The sequence below is a fragment of the Alligator sinensis genome, unplaced genomic scaffold (genome assembly GCF_000455745.1).
Source record: "Alligator sinensis unplaced genomic scaffold, ASM45574v1 scaffold707_1, whole genome shotgun sequence".
NCBI classification, from domain to species: domain Eukaryota; kingdom Metazoa; phylum Chordata; order Crocodylia; family Alligatoridae; genus Alligator; species Alligator sinensis.
In genome coordinates, this window is record NW_005842065.1 from 2,413,354 (window position 1) to 2,432,423 (window position 19,070).

Here is a 19,070-nt window from a genome sequence, read left to right on the forward strand (position 1 = left end):
GGGGCTCCGGCAGCTCCCCACCGCGTCCGGGGCCAGCACGGGGTGGCCCCCGGCCAGACCCTTCCCCGGGTCGGGAAGCGCGGGCTCCGCTGCCGCCGGGGCGCTGAGCGGGGCTGGCCGGGCCATTCGTGCCCTGTGGGGCGGATGAACGAGGACTCGGGTGCAGGGAAGCACCGCGCTTTCGGTCCCGCGCCCTATGGCCCGGCCGGTCCGGCCCATCTCCGTGCTAACGCCGCCTCTACCTCCCGCAGCCGTTCCCCGCCCGGCTCCGAGCATGAAGACCGAGGAGGCTCCCTCCTGCCTGCAGCAGGCCACCCCGGTACTGGGCTTTGGTGAGTATCTCCGCTCCCCCGGGCACGGAGTGAGTTTGCTAGGTCTCTGCGAGGTCGGCAGCTGTCGGGAGACGCTAGGGTGGCCGGGGCAGGGCAGCCTGGGCTTGGGGGGAGATCCCACCAGCAGCCCTGAGGGGCAGGTCACTGCTTTGCCTGGACTGGATGTTCCCTTCCTCCAGCCAGCTCCAGCAGCTGCCCCTAAGCAAGGGAAACCCAGAGCTTTGGCTTTGGCTCTTCCAGGAGCAGGGTCAGGGACCAGGCACCCCGTGCAGGGCTCCTTCACACACTGTACAGCTCGCCCCAAATCCGCCTTGGTCAGGATCTCATCTGCTATTTGTATTTCCGCTGTTTATTGTGTCTGCACTGCGAGCCCTATTTGGACCTTGCAGGTGACAACAGACAAGGCCTTACTGTCCCTGGTGTTCTCCCCTGATCTCCTCTGTTGCTCACCCCCATTGATTTTCCCCCCATGACACTCTGATGGGAGGATGCTTATGCCCAACCCTGTCCTTGCACAGACCAAAGGCTCTTTCCCCCAAGAGCTGAGTCTAAATTGCACTTAATTTTTAATCTGCCAGTTGATTTGGGGGCAAAGGTGTGAATTCTGATCTCACCCCGGGGCATGCAGATGTTTGTGGCTTGGTCCTGGGTGTGTGGAAACCTACAATCTTATGGGCAACGTCTGCCAGTCTAGGGGGGGCTTTTGCATTTAGGGCTCTGGCTAGGGAAGCTGGAGCCTTGGCAAAGTCCCCGCCGAGCCCTTTGCTTTCCTCCCCTTAGACAGTAGTTTCAGGATGGGGACTGTCTCAGCCAGCCCAGTCAGGTCCTGGGTCTCTAGGCCTCTTCTCATGCAAGTAATGACAGCTGGGTGATGCCCTATTCTTTGTGGTGCATTTCACTGTTGTATGTTGTGAACTAGTTAGGGGCTTTGTCTGCACACACCAGCCCCAGGTGTGGGTGCAGGTCGAGGTGTGGACATCCCAGCAGGACTAAGGTACTAATCCAGTAAGATACTGACCAAAACCGATATTGGAAGGATATGCCTGAAAGCAGGCTGCCCGTCCAATTACAGATGCTCAATTAGCTGACTGGAAATTGGCTTCTTTCCAATGAGTCTCCCACTCTGGGGACTGGAACAGGATTTTTAACCTTTCCTGTGTAAGTGTGCTTCAAAGGGCTGTATCCTCACCCTCAGGGCAGCCTCAGTTTCCTCCCCTCACAGTCTTTAAGACCCTGCAGGGTCTCAAACAGGAGAGGCTTCTTTGTGTCTGTCCCCTTGCAAGTCAAGCCCTCTCTGAGGTTGCTCCATTTCTAAGAGAGGCTGGGTGTTGCAGGGGCAACTGGTGTTCCCAACACGCCTTGCATCCTGCATCAAGTAATGGGATTGTTACCCTTGTGTCCTGCTTAAGTGACTGCTGGGCTCTTGGCCTTGTGCCCAACAAAGCTCCAGGTGTGAATTACTACTGGGTAATAACTCATGCCCTGGGCTCTTGGTCTGCTCACACGGCCAGTGTTAGTGAAGCACAATATAGGTTGGCAACGGGCAGGATTCTGTTGCATTCCACAAGCCGTAATCCTTGGCAACCAGCTCACTTGGTTACTTAATATAACCTAAAGTGTGTTTTTTAGCAGGGAGGGGCAAGCCTCACCGAGCGTGGAGTTCTGTGAATCTCCCAGGCTCTACAACCACATTCAAGTTCACAGACCTTTGGCTTTCTGATTTGTTTCTTTTTTCTCTCTGTTGTTTAGATCTGTCCCATTTTCAAAAGGGCTAATTCAGTTTTAAAGCATCTCCCACCAGAATCCACATTTCTTGAGTTGGAGAGAAGCTTGTGCTTTGTGAGAGAGATTAGGTGCCTTCCACTCCACCACAGAAAGTCCTGTTGGCCCTGCAGGGCTGTTCAGCAAGTGGGCTGAGCATGGCGCTGGCTGTAAATCACGCCCTGGAAAAGTGACTGGAGAGAGGAGCGGATTGGGACTAAATGGTGATTTCTGTGGGAAGTGTGTATCTGCGGCAGAAAATGGTGGTGATGACTTTTATAAATCAAAAATATTGTATTAGCAGTGTTTGAATTTTTGTTGGAAAGTAGAAATTCTCTGTAGAAACAACGGCATCAATTTTTAGTTGGTTCTGGATGAGGACTGAGGGGGAGAGCCCAGCACCACAAGGTGCATGTTAAGAAAAAAACTGTCTGGGAGATCTGACTTTTATTTAGGTCCTTTTTTGTATGTATGTCTGTGACAAGGTATTTAGTAGAATTCCCAATCACACCATGAGCACTTCTGCTGTGACCTCAAGCTTGTGACCACACAGCTGTCAACCTTGTTTCTTAGCACCTGTACCAGCCCAGCCCCTTTTTATTTAGGTGCCATGGTGGGACCAAGCTCCTGAAAATTCAGCTGTGATTGAGAATCTGGCATCTGCATTTAGCCATTAGTGCTTCTCCCTGCTCCGTCACTATTCCCATCTCCACCCCTGGGCAGGACTTAGGGGCACTTCCTGGCTTTCAAGTTAACCCCACCTGAGTTAGCCAATTTTGGGCTGGACAGGGCTATGGTGTCAGCAGCTAAAGAACTGTGCTAATTGTAGGGTGGCCATGCATGAATTCAGGTTCTGTGTGGAGTGGGACTCAGTTTAGGTGTAACATTCAAATTTAACTCGGCAGTGTAAGAAAACACTGGCCACCCTCCATGTTTCCATAGTGTCCATCAGTTCATCATGAAGCAAAACAAGATTCTTCCCAGCCCAGTCCCAGTCCTGTGAGAAACAACAACAACCTGGTGTACTGCCCTCTACAAAATGCAAAGGAATCTCTCCCGTGCTTGACCCTTGCTGCTGTTTGAGTGCGTAAGCAAATGCTGCAGCCACAGCTGAGAGTTTCCACTTCAAACAGAGGCCTCTCTTGTTTCCTGTGTCTACACCTCAGCCTGATCCAGACCATTTTATCTCCAATTCCTTATCATTATCAGTTCCCGTCATTATCTGCACCTGCCTTTTGCTCCTCTTTGAATGTTTAGGACATAAGCAGGTGCTTACTTTTAGACACCTGCTTAAATCTGTCTTTGTTCAGCCAATGACACTTCAACCTGAGCCTAGAGCAGTGGTTCTCAACCTTTTTAGACTCAAGACCCCCCTCATTAGGCTCAAGGTCCCCTCCATGACTTTTGTGAATTGAGTGGCACCCCATTTCAAAAACGGATTTATTTCTTACAGTACTTACCTCCTTGCAGAGGGGTCAGGCAGTAGGGGCAGGAGAAGTCTGAGTCTGTCCTTATCTACTTATCTCCTCAGATTTCCTGTGGCAGCACCCCAGTGTGCCCTGGTTGAAAATCACTGGTCTAGATTAGGCTTAAGTGCTTTTAAGTGCACACCTTGCTGGGGTTATTTGACCCCAGCAGTCTTTTCTGCCCAGAGTAGGGGGGCTGGACCTGATGATCTCACAAGGTTCCTTCCACCCCTAAACTTCTGTGAATTTGTTTTCTGAACTGGGCCTTTAAAGCTGTTCTGTTCCTGCCATGCAGCATCACAGTGCCTTGCAGCAGCTCTGGTACTGTCATGCTGCTGCTGGGGCCCTTACCACTTGCATGCCTGGCAGTAGCTGAATCCAACAGGGCAGAAGAAATGCTGATAGCCAAACAGAGAGCCCCATGGCTGAATTCCATTTGCTTTTCTTCCAAATGTGCAAACATCCTTGTTTTCTGAACTGTGTTGGGTGTTTTAATAAGAGAAAAGGTGCATTGAGTCAGGCAAGGGAAGAAGGAACACAGGGCAGGAGGGTTGGAATTGAAGGTTAACATCTTTGATCATCCAGAAAATGAGCCCATCTGAAAACTCTGCCCCTAAAATTCCTCCCTCTGCTAGGGTTTGGTCATTCAGCCTGGACTCCTTTTGGAGAGATTCTGATCAGCTGCAGTGGAGCTGCCAGGGTTCTTGTGGGAGTGCTAGCAGCAGCAAGGATAGGGGCCATTATTAACTAATTATTGGTTTGTGGCAGCACCTGCTGGGTGCTAGGAATATTCCCTGGCTGAAAGAGCTTATGATTGCAGGTCTGGACTGTATGGTGCTCAGGGGTCATTTGGCTTGTGGCTTAGGAGCCCAGGAATGAGAGGGTGAGGGATTGTGACAGTGCATAACAGCAGACGTTGAATGCAAAAAACAAGTTCTCCTCTTGCCCTGTTAAAGCTGTTAATTAGATAACTTCTTACTGGCTTTACAATTCAGGTGGATGATCCCTGTAGGGAATCCTCATCATCTGCATAGCAGTAGGGCCTGCAGACCCTGCGTGAGGTACACAAGCCTTGTTTCTACACAGGTCTTATTCTCTCATAATCTCCCTAGCAGTAAGGTTGGGTGCAGCAGCATGTTTTGTTTTATCTGGGTTTTAAATGTATGTATGATGTGTGTATTGCTGTCAGAAGGCAGCATCTGAAGAAAGCACCTTGCCCTATTCCCAGAGGGGAAGGGAGAATGAACTCAACCAGTGTGTGGTACTTCAGCCCTGTTACAGCTGTGTCCACATGGGAGCTTGTCTAGGTCTAACTACCTGGGTAAACCATTACGCTCCTTACCCATGTATTGCAATGTCATAAAAACTGTGTGTGGTCCTGCTCTCCCTGAGAGGCATTCCCTGCCCAGAGGAGCCTGCAGTCCAAGTAAACAAGACCAAAAAAGGATGGAGGAAAAGAGCCTGCCATGTGCTACATGCTGGGTTATAGCCAAGCTGGAGTACAAGTACCCCAGGTCCCCATCCAGGGATATACCAGACTGGGCACACTGCCTCCTGTGTCTTTTACAAGATGTTCCCCCAGGGTGCCTGAGGGGATGGGGCCATTTCTGAGAGAAGTGGGGGGGAACGATCTCAGTTTCTTCTCTCCAACTGGTGCCACCCTCTGACTTCCAAGCTGCAGCATTTGGTGAAGCAGCATCTTGGGGAGCTGAATGTTGCAGAGGGCTTGTCTTGGGTCTGGCTGCGATTTGCTGCCGGCAGAGATGCTGAGTAGCCATCCTGGCAGTCCTGCTCAGGACTGCATCAAGCAGACAGCACGTCTGCAACATCAGCTGGGGGAGCTGGCTCAGATCCTGGCAGTCCCAGCCCCATGTTGACTGTTGGCTACACAACAGTGTGCGGGGAGTCGCTTTGGTCTCGCGAGCGCTGACGAGAGTAACAAGCCCTGAAGGACAAAATTTGTTTTACTTCTGTAATGCATTTCTCCTGCTTTGTGGAATAATAACGATGCACTTACAAGCTAGTAACGTGCCAGTAGCTTGTAGCTTAAAGAGATTCCCAGGTTCTGCCTCTACTCCCGTGGCTCTGGCTGCAGGTTTGCACTCCTTCCAGCTGTTTTTTTTTTTGTGATTTATCACTAAGGGTAGGGAAGGAAGATGCTTAGTAAGATTCCTCCATTTAGGTCCCCTACCCTTGCAATTTGCCTGTTGCCCATTCTGCCCGCCCTGTATCTCCCACCTTTTAGTCCTGCTTACCAAGACTCACTGTACCAGGCTCTCAACCCCAGCCTGCAGACTCATCTGCTATTTCAGCCATGTGTGTACATGTATGTGCATGTATTCATGCATGTGCACACACAGTCTGCTGTGTGGCCTGTGTGGTTGAAATGCATTGTGTGCTTACACATAGGCTCTTCCCGGCTGCTTTGGTGTTAGAAAACAGAGGCAGGCTGTGGGGTGGGGAAAGTGGTTGTAGGAAAGAGGGCCATGGGAAGTGAAGGAGTTGGGGGGAGGAAGCAGTGAAGGGAAGAGGGAAATGCACAGGGGTAGGAAAACCATGAAGATGCAATCAGGGGAGAGAACATGGGAGGGGTGGGGGGGGAAGCAAGGAGGAACATGCCAGGGAGAGCGCAAGTCCAGCCGTCACAGGCAGGAAGCACTACTTCCTGTGCCCGGAAATGGCAGGATCACTGGGGATGCCCTGAGCTGCTGGGCTTGGAAGACAAACTGGCAGTGGAAGGGCCCCAAAGGCCACGTGGAGTCTGCCAGTTTGCACAGACTTCCCTGTGGTGGGATCACCATCTCTCCCTTGGAGCTCTCTGTCAAATGAAACAGTTCCCTGCTCCTGCCATCCTTCACTTTCCTCTGAAGCTGGCTGGGAGGAGAGGTACGCACGCATCTGCCCAGCTTCTTCTGTGCTGGCAGTTTTGTGGGTCTGACTGCCTTGCAGGGAGACAGCTTCTGTTAGCAGAGGTCTCCCGTGCTGTAGTAAAGAATCCTGCTTAAGCAGCGAGATACAGCAGGAAGTAATTGCCTAACAGGCAGAGGCAATATTATTCCCAAGTTAAAGCTGTGATGTAGCAGAGATGGAGCTAGGACACACCAAGTAAAGGCTCTCCTGGCACCAGCATTACAGTAATTACGGTTTATTTCTATTACTGCAACACCAGAGGACTCCATTGCACAAACAAATAATGCGGAAGCAGGCCCTGCCCCAGAGACCGCTCCATCTAGGATGCAGTGGTTCAATCTAGACCTCACAGAGCCTGGTTTCTGTTGTCCACGTTCCTGTATATTATGCTTTTCTCTACACAGCGAGTGCAGAGATGTGTGTGTGGAGTGCTGCCACATCCAGACACTAACACTACATGAGGTGCAGGGGGGCAGGGAGCTGGCCCCCACGTTCTCCTGTCTCGCACATCAGCAGCAGCAGCCTGGGCAGGGCCTGTCCTTAGTAACCTGCTGCAGATAATCGAGGTGAGGCTCATGGAGTGTGAGGAGCCTGCAAGGGCTGATCAGGGCCTGCGAGTGCTTTCTACCTGAGGGGGGATTGTGGCCTTTCTTTGTGGAACGTGCCTGTCCCCATTCTGCTGGGCACCCCCTTTTCACACAGCCCTAAGAATTGTGTGGGGTAAAACTTGCACCTAGGCCTGAGGCCAAGGTGAGTGTTTCCAACACCCTGCATAGCTCGGTGTGACAGGCAGGGAGCCGGCACATGCTAGGCTGAGGCATCCTGGCTCAGCCTGAAGCCCAGATCCAAGGCCCCAGATAATGAATTTATTGCCCCCATGCACTCCTCTCCCCTGGACTCATCATGAGGAAGCCTTTGAAGGGTAGCCACAGATTGACGCAGTGATAACGTCCAGGGGAAAAAAAAGAATCCTGAATCTGACTGGTTTGCCACTGAGTGCCCCTAGCAGAGAGGGCACATGGAGCTTTGGCAGGTCACTGTGTCTGAGTCACCAGGGGGATGCACTTTGCCCTAGATCCCTGCAGTGTTGGGTGTTGGGGGTGGTCTCAGGAGAGACTGCTTGTATCTGTGGGACAAATATGTTCATGTATTTTTTAGGCTCTAAGAACATGTCCCTGCCTCACATGTACAGTCCCACATGTGGCATCTCTCGAGGTCTGGCTTTGCTTCAGCCCAGAGGGGCCTCAACCTCAGTCCTCAGGACAGTCCTTCTTGCTTACAAAGGGAACCTTCTTGTAGCTCACCAGTGTTTTTCCTCCTCCCTGCCCAGGATCGGACTCCAAAATGCGGGAGGTTTGTGCCGGCTGTGACACGCCCATCTCCGACCGCTTCCTCCTGCGAGTCAACGAGCGCTCGTGGCATGAGGGCTGCGTGAAGTGCACAGCCTGTCTGCAGCCACTTTCAGGCACCTGCTACTGCCGCAACCGGCAACTGTACTGCAAGCATGACTACGAGAAGTAAGTGGCTTCGATTTGTGTCTCCTCGTCCTCCTCCTGCTGCTGAGTTTTAGCTGCTGCATTTGAGGCCAGAGTTAAGAAGGCAGCAAAAGAGAGAAGTGAGGTGTGGGAGGGATTCCTGGAGATGTGTACTGTGAAAGGTGACCAGCAGCAGTGTCACAGGGAATACCAAACCAGGAGGCCAATTTGTATGTATTGCGGTAACCTGAGACGCAGTCCTGCCCCAGTCAGACGGGGGAGAAGGGGAACAAAGGCAGGACAGAGGCAGAGCTGGGAGAAGAGCCCAGATGCCCTAGCTCCTTCCTTCCTGCCTCTTGCTTTTTATCCTTGGCTGTCCTGGGGGCAGTGAATGCATTTGCCCCACTGCAGCCAAAGGTAGAATTTGGCCCATTGCAACTGTGCTGCCGGCCCAGAACTGAGTTGCGTGGGAAAATTGGGAGGAAAGCAGATGGGTAGCAGAGAACATCCTGCAAGGTACTCCACCTTGGGGGGGAAAAAAATCTGCAGCACGCTTATAGGCTCGGCAATGTTACGCTTGCTAGCACCATGGCCAAAAGGGACTTGGGGGTCATGACTGACCACAAGATGAACATGAGCCACCAATGCAATGTCGCAGCTGGTAAAGCAAGCAAAACTCTGGCTTGCATCCATAGATGCTTCTCAAGCAAATCCCAGGATGTCATCCTCCCGCTGTACTTGGCCTTGGTGAGGCCGCAGCTGGAGTACTGCATCCAATTCTGGGCTCCACAATTTAAAAAGGATGTGGAGAAGCTTGAAAGAGTGCAGAGGAAAGCCATGTGCATGATCAGAGAGCAGGAGAACAGGCCTTATGATGAGAGGCTGAGTACCATGGGACTCTTCAGCCTGGAAAAGTGCAGGCTCAGGGGTGATCCGGTGGCTGCCTATAAGTATATAAGGGGTGTACATCAGGATCTGGGGGAGCACCTGTTCACCAGAGTGCCCCAAGGGATTACAAGCTCAACCAGTCACAAACTCCTCCAAGACCATTTCAGGCTGGACATAAGGAAGAACTTCTTTACTGTCCAAGCCCCCAAGGCCTGGAACAGACTACTCTGGACTCCTTTAAGAGACATTTGGATGTTTATCTTCCTGGGATCCTTTGACCCCAGCTGACTTCCTGCCCTTGGGGCAGGGGGCGGGACTTGATCTTCCGAGGGCCCCTCCACCCCCAATGTTTATGAAATCTATGACTCCTGCATGGTCAGAACGGGTGTGCCTTGCACTGGAGTGAATAACAACACTTGCTTTGGCTGATTGGGCTTGGAACACAAAACATTTCTTTAAAAAAAAAAAAAAAAGAATAACAGCACTGGTCCCAGAGCCATGGAGACCCAGGTCCTGCTAGCCTGACCAGAGGCAGCTGTCCAAGGGGAGCTGGAATGTCCTGAAGCTCTGTTCCAAGGAGCCAAGAGGGGCAGAGATGCAAGCTTCCTCGCTGTCCCTCTGCAGATGACATGCACAGAGGTGCATGAGCTGAAGCTCTCCTCTTTGAATGCGAGGGAGCTGTGAGCCTATTGGAGTTGGAGCCCAGTCCCCTGCTCTGTGATGCGAAGCGCCCCAAATCTGTTGGCTTCTGGGTAGGCTGCAAAATCTGTCTGTTTGCTCAGGTTTTTGGCGAAGGCAGTGGTGAAAGCAGGAGGGCGAGGGCACTGGGCTCCATTTGTGCTCTGCTTGGCTGGTGCTGGTTATTACGCTCTCTCCCCGTGGGGGGTAAGGGCAGCTGGATTGTTGCTTATGGACTGTATTTTGAATGGCTGGAGAGAGCTCCAGGCATGGAGGACAGGGCTGCTCTGCCTCTGGTTATTATATTTTTCTAATTTTATAGATTAAAATAGGTGTTAAAATATGAACCAGCCTGGGTCCAGCTGACTGGGTGGTGTGCGAAGCTGGAAGCAGAGAGGGCATAGCTGCAAAATGAAAGTGCGGATGTTGTCAGGCCCCTGAAGGGAAGCCTCTCCAGAGTTAAATGCGGCAGGTTCTTTGGACTGCATACAGGTAGCTAGCAATGCTTCCTCCTGGCTGTCAGCGGGTTCTGCCTGATGCTGTGTGTGCAGCCCCAAGTAGCCAGTTCTGCACTGACATCCCCAGAAAAGTTTGGGCTGAAGGCAGCTATTTTTAAATGGAGTGGATAGTTTTTGTACCTTGGGCTGAAGTACAGAACAATAATGGGAAAGATTCACACCTGGGCCCAGCTAGAAACATCCACCTTTCTGCGGGACTCTTCAGGGGTTGGCATCAATGGAAACTCAGCTCAAAACTGGCTAAGATTGGGTCTCAGGGGAATGTTGTTTATCCCAAATGCTGCAGATGTTGACGGTGTCCAGCAAAAGTACTGTCCTGTGTTTGTATAGTACCTCACACAGTAGGCTCCTGGTCCAGGGCTCCTAGTCCTAAGCCCTGTAGCAATAGAAATGAGTAAGACCTGAATAGCAAAACTTTTATTTCTTTTCTTAAAACAGGAATAGGCAGTGTTGTAATGTGAACACAGGGCTGAGAGTCAGGATAACTGGGGTCCTCTTCCTTAACCTGCCACTGACTCACTGTGCAACCTTGGGCATGTCCCAGGGTGGTCTTGACATCTTGCCTTGGTCTCATTCTCATAGACTGGGTTCCTTTGCAGAAGAGGCAGCAGGAGGTGAAGGAGTCCCCTGCTCTGTGCCAGGGAGACCACTAATGCCCCTTGTAGCTCTGTGGTAGGTTTCCAGCTCCTGTCTGCAGGCTGGACATGTGTTCCAGACTACCAGCAGCTTCAGCATATGTAAAGCTTGTGTCCCATAAGGGCTTTGCTACTGGGCAGGCTGAAGTGCTGGGAGGGATGTGGAAACAAAGCAGTGTGTACTTAAACCATGGTTCTGCCAGAGCCCACCTCTGGCTTTGACAGCCTCTGGAGGGAGAGCAGCCTTGAGGAACTGGTGCCCAGTCTAGGCCATTCCTTCCGCCCACTCCTGCATTTCCTCCAACACGCTGGGAACAGAGATAAGCTGTAGCAGCCGCGGGAGGACAGGGGCTGCTCATCCTGAACAGGACAGTGAATAATTAATCAGAGCTGCAGCCTTCCACCTCCCCTGGCTGGTCTAGTGGCAGGGCTCCATGGAGCAGGTCGGGGTAGCCCAGCAGGAGGTTATCTCCAGCATGGAGCACTTTGATCGTGTCTAGTCTATAACAACTACAGCTGGAGCTCCGCAAGAAGGGCTGGCTCTGTCCTCCCTTGCCGTTCTGGGGGCTGTGATTCAGAGGCTATGTGGTTTCCCTGTTCCCAAGTACAGGGGCTAAAATAACGATGGTGACCCTTGATCAAACCTTGCTAATGAGGACCATTGCCAGAAAGCTGTCAAACCCTCCCACTATGCTTATCCGCAGCCATCTTATCAAAACTTGCTGTCTGTGCTGAACCCTCTGGTCCCCTGGAGTCAGCTTGGAGTTCCCATTTCGGCCTGGGGCTTGGGACATCACTGTTGTCACCACGGTACCCAGTGGTGACACCATTACACGGCTGCCCCCTCCTGATTGACTCAGCCAGAGGAGCTGGCAGATGGAGAATGAAGAGGTCTGAGGGGTGCAGCACAGGGGAGCTGGAAGTTGGGACTCCTGGGTTCCACTTCCAAGTCTGACTTTGTTTCGCTGTGGGATTGTGCAAGCGGCTTCCCCTCTCTCTGCTGTTCTGTTTCCCTGCCTGTGCTACAGGGTTGAAAACAGCCACCTCCCTCGCCATGTAAGCAGAAAATTTAGTGTTCAGGGGTCTCTGATCCAGGGCTTCTGGGAAGATTGGCAGCCTCACTGTGAAAGGCAAAAAGGACAGTTTGCGCCTAGACCCCTGGTGACTGGATTGACTGGGAAGAGCCAAGCCGAGATGGCGCCCGGGGCGGCTGTGGGAAGGAGATGCCGTGCACGGCAAGCTTCCTGGAGCTTGGCAGCCTTCTCTAAAGATCTTTCTTAACTATCCAATCTTATCTCCTCGGCGCTTCAGAAGAAAGAATGGGGCCTCCTCCCTGCCGGTAATGCAAGCACTTGGCAGCAAACTGGGATGTAATAAAAATACCAGGGCTTGCCCGCTTCCCCAGGCAGGCAAGCGGTCATGAGAGTAATGAGCAGGAAGCTCCAGCAGCTGGATGCTCCTTGGTACAGAGACCTGACCACAGCTGCTCCCACTTGTGATGGCCATTCTCCATCACTACCATTACCTCCTGCTGTTCTTCCCTGGCCCACTGTGCCTACAAGCTTGCTGGTCCTTTCAGGCTGGTCCCTGCCCCAAAGGCCCTGCAGTCTGCTGCCCTACTCCTGCAGTCAGGTTCAGAGAGGAGCTGATGTAGTGCCTAGGTTTCATTTTGGCCCTTTGCCCTGAGAAGAGATGCACCCTCATGCTGAGAGGCTCAGATATGGCTGTACAGGTGCCTCAGTACAGGAGCTGAATTCAGAAAGATACAAACACTCCCCCATTCTGTTGAAGTCTGGAGGTGCTGCTGGTTCTCAGCATGTCTGAAACCAGACTCCATGGGATCTGCTTGGGTGAAGGCAGATGGCACTTGTTTAGACCATGATAGCTGGTTGCGTTAATTCAGGGCTCGTGTGCATGTCAGCTGCAGCAGTACCAAGTGAGCTGCATGGTGGTACTTTAGGATAATGGTATTTATCTTAGACGGTACTGGAGGAGACAGTGATGGAGGTAGAAATTTAGTCTCTAGTTAGGGCCAGCTAGCAAGAAGTTAAGTTAAAAGTGCCCGGAATGTTTTAAACTACACGGCATTTGCCAAGCAGCCATTTTCAGCTTTTTGGCAGAGCTGAAGTTAGGTACCTCCATCACGGGCAGGGTTGGGGTTTCCAAGAGCACTGGGGCCCCAGACTCCTGTTGCCCCTTTGAAAATCCCAGCCCTGGATCATTGATTGGCTTTCAGAGGGTTCTTTTCCCCATGCCCAAAGTTTTGAAAGTCATGGTCCCATTTTCAAAGTGCTTCAGGTACTGGAGGCCAGTGCTCCTATAGGCCTTCATCACTGCTGAACATTCGACTACATAAGCACCTTACTGCCCTTAGGCACTTCCAAAAGTTTCCCCTTGCACCCTTGGATAACTCTGCTGGGGTTTTTGGAGGGACCCAGTTCTCAGCCCCTTCATTTGGAGAAGACATCCCCTTAAAGCTGATTGTTGGCACGGGATTAATCCCACGCCATAAACCCTGCCGCTGCCCCAAGCCAGCAGAGCCTGTGGCTGTAGCGCACTGACCTGGAGGGGAGACCTGTCTGGCACGTATCCCTCCTCCTGCGAACTGTGCAATAAGAGGAAAATGCTTCAGTGCAGAGATAAGCCAGCAGCTGCAGCTGAGCGTGGGGGAAGGAATGGGCTGTTGATCTGGAGATGAAATGTTAAGCCCGAAGATGGATGTTGCTCTCCGGTCCCTATCATATAAAACCGCCGTCTGAAGGCTTTTGTGCAACCCTCTCTTCCCCTCTCACTTGGGGCCCAGCCAGCGATCCCAGTGCCTCGCTCGGGCACCTGCCCTGTAAATCCTGCTCTCTGCGGCTCCCCTAAGCGCTATCAAACGGCAACAGCTCGGGGGGGAAGGAAAATACTCCCAGGCGATGATAAAGTGGCTGCAGCGGCCCCGGCCTGGGCGCCTTGTTTACTTTGAAGTTTGTTGTATGGAATGACAGGCAATGCGGGGGCTGCTGGGGAGCTGTCAGCAGGGATCTGAACCGAGGCCGCGTGCTGGCAAGCGTCCCCCTCTCCTCCACGCTCCCTCACGGCCCATGTGGAGATGATTTGCTTGTCCTCTGCAGAGATACAGGGTGAACTCGACTCGAACCTGGCCCACCAGGCGCTCCATCGCCGAGCTGGTGGCACGTGATCAGCACAGCTGAGCACGGAGAAACTGGTGCTCTGAGGTGCCTTCTGGTCCCCAGTGTTGGCGTGGTCTCCACACCCATTTGTGGTTCCTCTGATGTCAGCTGGGAGGGCAGGGGTGGGGGGGCAGCTTGGCCTGAGCCCCATCTTGGCTGCCAGATTGGTTCTCTGCATTTTTGCAGTGCTGCTCAGCTTTGCGTGTCCAGCTGGTGCAGTTTTCCTAACACTGGTTGCCAGGCTTAAGCTGGTCTGTGCCTTCACTTCATCAGTCACTGCAAGTCCCCTCCCAAGGAGAGTTTGCAGCTTGAGACAGAGGGAGCCAAGCTCCTTTGTCTGCCCTATGTCGTGGGTTCATCAGGTCCTGCGTCATCTGCCTGTCCTTAGGGAGATCTTCCACTGTCCAGCCCTCTGCAGCACTCACAGCTGCTCCTCTCTTAGGGATGTTGCGAGCCTCCCCACATGGTGGCATCCGCTCCAGACCTGCTGTGGGAGTGTTCTCTGTCCTGGCTGCGGGAACAGAGTGGCTCATCCTCTGGTAGCATGGCCACTGGACAGCAGTTCTGCACTATCCCTCCTCTGTCCTTGCACCTTCCAGATGTGATTGCTCTGGTGTGCTGCAGCCACCTTTCAAAAATGAAACCCTTGTGGACCCCTTGCCCCCATCATCCATTCAATTCAATCAATTCTGCAGCTAATGAGTGGGAGCTGATGGCTGCCACATCCCTTCCCACATCTGCCTTCTCATCCAAGTGCTGCCAGGCCTCCAGGGCCAATCCAGCTGAGTCAACTCCATGATTTGCCCCTACTGCCCTTGCTGTCACCTCACTGCAGCTCCCCAATCATGGCAGCTTCTCAAGCAATAAGCCTTTGCAGCCTGTTTTGGCTTCTCGAATTTGTCCTTCCTGCATCCCTGACCTCCTCCATCACCTCTGAACCACCACAGGGATCTTCCTTGCAACAGAAACTACCTCTGCCATCACCTCTGCCCCAGCATGCCAGTCTGGCAATGTTGACAGCAATATTCAGGTCCTCCAGATAGAGACAAGGCCTGTGACTGCCCATGATGGAAGCATGTTGTCCTGGGGGGATGTAGGGGCCTGTTCCTTCTTCCCCTGCATCATCCTTGGAACCAGGGCAAAGCATCAGCAGAACATTGCCTAGTTGGAGTGCTGGCATCTTGGCCCAGCCCCCCTGCACCTCCCCAGGAACCACAGTGCTGGCTGTGAAAGGAACCCAGCAGGGGGATGCCCACAGGTCACGATGGAGGCGGGTCTGTCAGGCTGTGGCACCTGTTGCTTACCCTATGTCGGCATTGCTCTCCTGGTTGGATCAGTGATTTATCAGTCTGTGCTGGACACCACAAAGGCATGCCAGGAGGTGCAGTCCCTACCTGTGCATCCTTCTCACCACCAGGTTCTGGCTGTGCTGGGCAGGAAGGTCCCTGCTATGCCCCCCCTCCCCAGGGCTGTGGAGTAATGAGAAGTGACAATGCTGCGAGGAGCCAGCAAACAAATGAGATAATGAGCCACTCGACAAGGCAGTGATGAATGGAGCCCTGTCCCCAGCTCCCTGAGTCCCTGCGGCACTCACAGCAGCACGGCAGGAGCCAGGTGAAGGGGCAGCTTGGTGGGGACCTGCCAGCCGCATCTGAGCAGCAGCAGGTCTGGACTGAGAGCGAGGGGGCAACAGCCACTGTCAGCGGAAACAACAGCAGTTCACATGTGCTCAGGCCTTTCCCCAGGGCTTGGGGAAAAGGTCCAAATGCTGACATTTTCTTGTGCCCCCTTCTCCCCAGCACAACCTGAGAGAGCAGTTGACTTAGCTTCCCCCTTCAACGGGTGCAGCACAGTGTGGGCTCCTGCAGCAAAACAGAGGGATAGAACCAGGAGTCGTGGCTCCCAGCCCCCACTTGGCCTTCTGGACGCCTCTTCCCCCCACAGAACCAGGGGTAGGAAACGGGCCCTAACTTATGACCTGGAGACGGCCCCATGGGCTCACAGTCGGGGGTTCCTGGTTTGAATCGGTGTTTGTCTTCACTGTTAATTAGAACCAATGTTGTCCTAGCTCGAAGGGGGGGCCACAGCAACAGGTGAGCATTGTCCCATTCAGGATTATGTCTGCAGTTGAGAGCTCATTCCAGCAAGATTCTCTCCCTGTCCCAAGCACTTCGCATTGCCTGGCGAGGTGGGAAGACGGGCCCTGTCTCCTGCCGAGAGTGAAGTGTGCGCCGTGATTAATGACGTTAATTACGCGGAGCTATTCCTGCCCCGGCTCACACTGTTCCCTCCACTGGTTGTTCACAGAGCTCAGGAAATTAAACACTAACTTCATAATTGCTACAAAATGAAAGAAATATGCAGATGCGCCTTGAGCATGATTAAGAAATCCGCCGCCACGCGCCGGCCGTCCCCGTTGCAGCTGGATTGTTTTTCTGATGGGGGTATGTGCAGGGAGGGGGCACTTCCATCATGGCACATTATCTCCCCAGTTTAATTAAGTATAATTTACTTTGACTGATCTCTCCTCCTTTGGGGCTTGTTTTCTCCTCCCTGGTTTGTGTCCCTTTGGTCTGAGACTCTTGGACCATTGTTGTTTGGTGCTGTCGTGCTCATCAGCACTTTGCTGAAAGCCCCAGTTCCTGGAGTCCTGGGAATATGGGGCAAGTTCTGCTCTCTCTTTTCCTAGTCAGTGTCTAGACCTCCTGCTGTCAGCATAAGGGTTGGAAACGTGACCCCTAATGGCTGAGAAACACTCCAGTAAACTAACCAGACCTTGTGCTGGGCTTTGCATGGTGGCATTTCACTGTGTTCAAAGGCCTCACTCTATCCTCCATCTTTTTCTCATGCCTTGCAAGCTGTTTGCTGACTCTGTGTTCATCTGAGTGGTGGCAAACTCTATCTCACTCTGGACCTGGGCATGAATGTGGGCTGTCAGGCAGGACACAGGGCAAAATATAGAGCTGGATCCTCTCTGCCACTGACCACCCGGGTGACCTTGGGTGAAACACCTTCCCTTCCTGCCTCTCATCTCTTGGGACTGGGAGCACTGGGGGCAGGTTCTGCCCCTTGCCCTGTGTGCTCAGAGAGCACCAGAGTTGTGCCCTTAGGTGGGGATGCTGTGGGTACAGCATCCCCACCCCCTCGTGTATGTATAAACATACACGAGGCATCAGGCTGCAGTTTCAGCCTGTCCCCAGAGGAAGATATCATATGGAACCATCTTCCTGCCCTCCATTTGGGGCATGGGTGTGGGGAAGAGTTACCTTGGCCCCAGGCCCTGTGGAGGCTGCACCTGGAGCTGGGCATGAGTGCCGTGCACTGACTGAACACTCTGTCTTTTGTCACTCACATGGCCACCAGAGGGCACCAGTGAGGGCAAAGGTGCCCAGGAAACAAGTTCTGAGCCGCCTTGTGCCAAGGCCAATATCCCCCAGCTGGGGGGACCCACTGGGCACGAGCCCCAGAGCAGTGGGAGCCGTCTGAGGCCTGCACAAGGGGAAGGGAGAGAAAGCAGCTGCAGGTGGAGAAGGGGGGCAGGACATGGAAACTCAGCACACCAGGGGAGATGTGCTGCCAGGTGTGGGTTACAGCATTGTCATTTGCAAACCAACTGTTATTAAAAGACCCTCAGACTGTTGCTTTTGCACCTCGTGGGGGTCTTGCATCAGGTGCATTGCTGAGCGATGCTGCAGGAGCTCTAAAGAGACAGGGAGAAGCAGACCTAGTTTTTAAAGCCCAGCTCCTTCCCCATGGCATGTGGCAGGGACTGATGGGGCCAGTCAGGCTTCCCCTGATCCCCGTGCACTGCAGGGGCTAAGGAAGGCTGATCCTGCAGGGGAATCCTCATGCTCCATTTGGGAGTTGGCCCATGGGTGCTGCAAGACCAGGAGGAAAGTGAAAATGGGGCATTGAGGACCTAAGGAAAGGCCAAACAGCCTGTGCCATCCCCTGGCTCGTCTCAGGGGCCTGTCCTGCCCTGAGGCTCTGGAAATTAGTCTCTTGCTTCTTTCCATCCTCTACAAAGCTGCTTTCACCAGCACCCAGTTCTCAGCACTCTTGCCCCCAGAGGGTGTGAAGTCCTGGCATGGTCTCTCTGTTGCAACCTCACTGCCCAGGTATCATTCTCGGGGGTGGGGGGCATTAATACTCGGAAGCCAAGCAGCTGGTTATGGTTTGTGACCCGTCTAATCCCCAAGGCACCACTGCAGCCTGATGACAGAGAATAACACCACAAGGTCTGAAATAAGCACCCTGTGCCAACACAGGGAAAGCCTCCCTGGGTGGTGAGACCTCTGATTTAGCAGCATCCTCTTGTTCTGCTCCAGTGCTTGAAGCCTACATCTGGGAGCCAGGAGCTACTGAAATATGAATTTCACTACATTGCTTCACAGTGCCAGGGACTGCACAGGCCCCAAGGGAGGGACAGTGGCTCCCTTAAAGATGGCACCATCTAATCGGGCAACATTATCATCGCCCCGTTGCAGAGATCATACACCACATCCTAGCAGCTGGTGCCCATTGAGAACAACTGCAAACATCTGGGTTTGCCTTGTGGTTCCTCTGCCTTTCAAAGGCAGGATTTCCAGTCCTTCCCCTGGCACCAGGAGTGCCAGGTGGGGATATCAGCAGAGACGGTTGCACAACAACCCAAATTCTGAGCAGCAGCTCTAAGGAAAATGTTGCAAGAGCTGGAGACACTGGATGGGTTTCTCTGCAGCTTGCTTCCCACCTGCAGTCCTGGTGGATGGTTAAAGGAGCAGGGCAGCAGCTCCCTCTGAGGTGCTAAGGACCCCTGGACATGAAGCCCCTGATCTTCCCCTTCCCTCTTTGTTTGCCCAGCTCCTTGGTTCTCTGTGTGTGCATGCACTGGTGGCTGCCATCTGGGCAAATATGCCAGCCACCAATATGCCAGCGGCCCCCTAAGCTAGAAGACACAGATTGCTGTAGCTGCAGCCAGCATTTCCCAGCCAGGTCTCATGTCCTTTGCAGCTGGCACAGAGAGGGACCTGCGATGCGCACACATGCCAGAAGTATCTAGGGTCTGCTCCCTGCAGCTCTCATCTCCCTTCCTGGTGTCAGTGGTTCTTTTCCTGGCCTCACCAGCCCGTTGGCCTCTGTGCCCTGCAAGTTGCATGCTGCCAACAATAGGACATGGCCCCCTCCTCCCGAGTGAGGCCCAGATTGAATTGTAAACCAGACCCATGCACCACTCCCCCCCCCATATCACA

General features: G+C 53.1%; 1 protein-coding gene across 5 annotated transcripts in view; it reads left to right on the top strand.

Annotated features, from left to right (window-relative positions):
- Positions 1-173: 173 nt before the first annotated feature.
- Positions 174-19,070, top strand: part of LOC102383864 (LIM homeobox transcription factor 1-alpha-like) — a 34,469-nt gene continuing 15,572 nt past the window's right edge. For 2 of the 5 annotated variants that reach the window (XM_006023518.3, XM_014519897.2), the window contains exons 1-2: positions 174-332; positions 7,800-7,986. In XM_006023518.3, the coding sequence (XP_006023580.2) occupies positions 197-332; positions 7,800-7,986 (323 nt within the window). In that variant the 5' untranslated portion in view covers positions 174-196. Of the gene's footprint in view, positions 333-4,407; positions 4,443-4,583; positions 4,621-6,873; positions 7,036-7,799; positions 7,987-19,070 lie in introns of those variants that run through there. The other 3 variants (XM_025203822.1, XM_014519900.2, XM_014519899.1) reach the window with 3 other exon arrangements.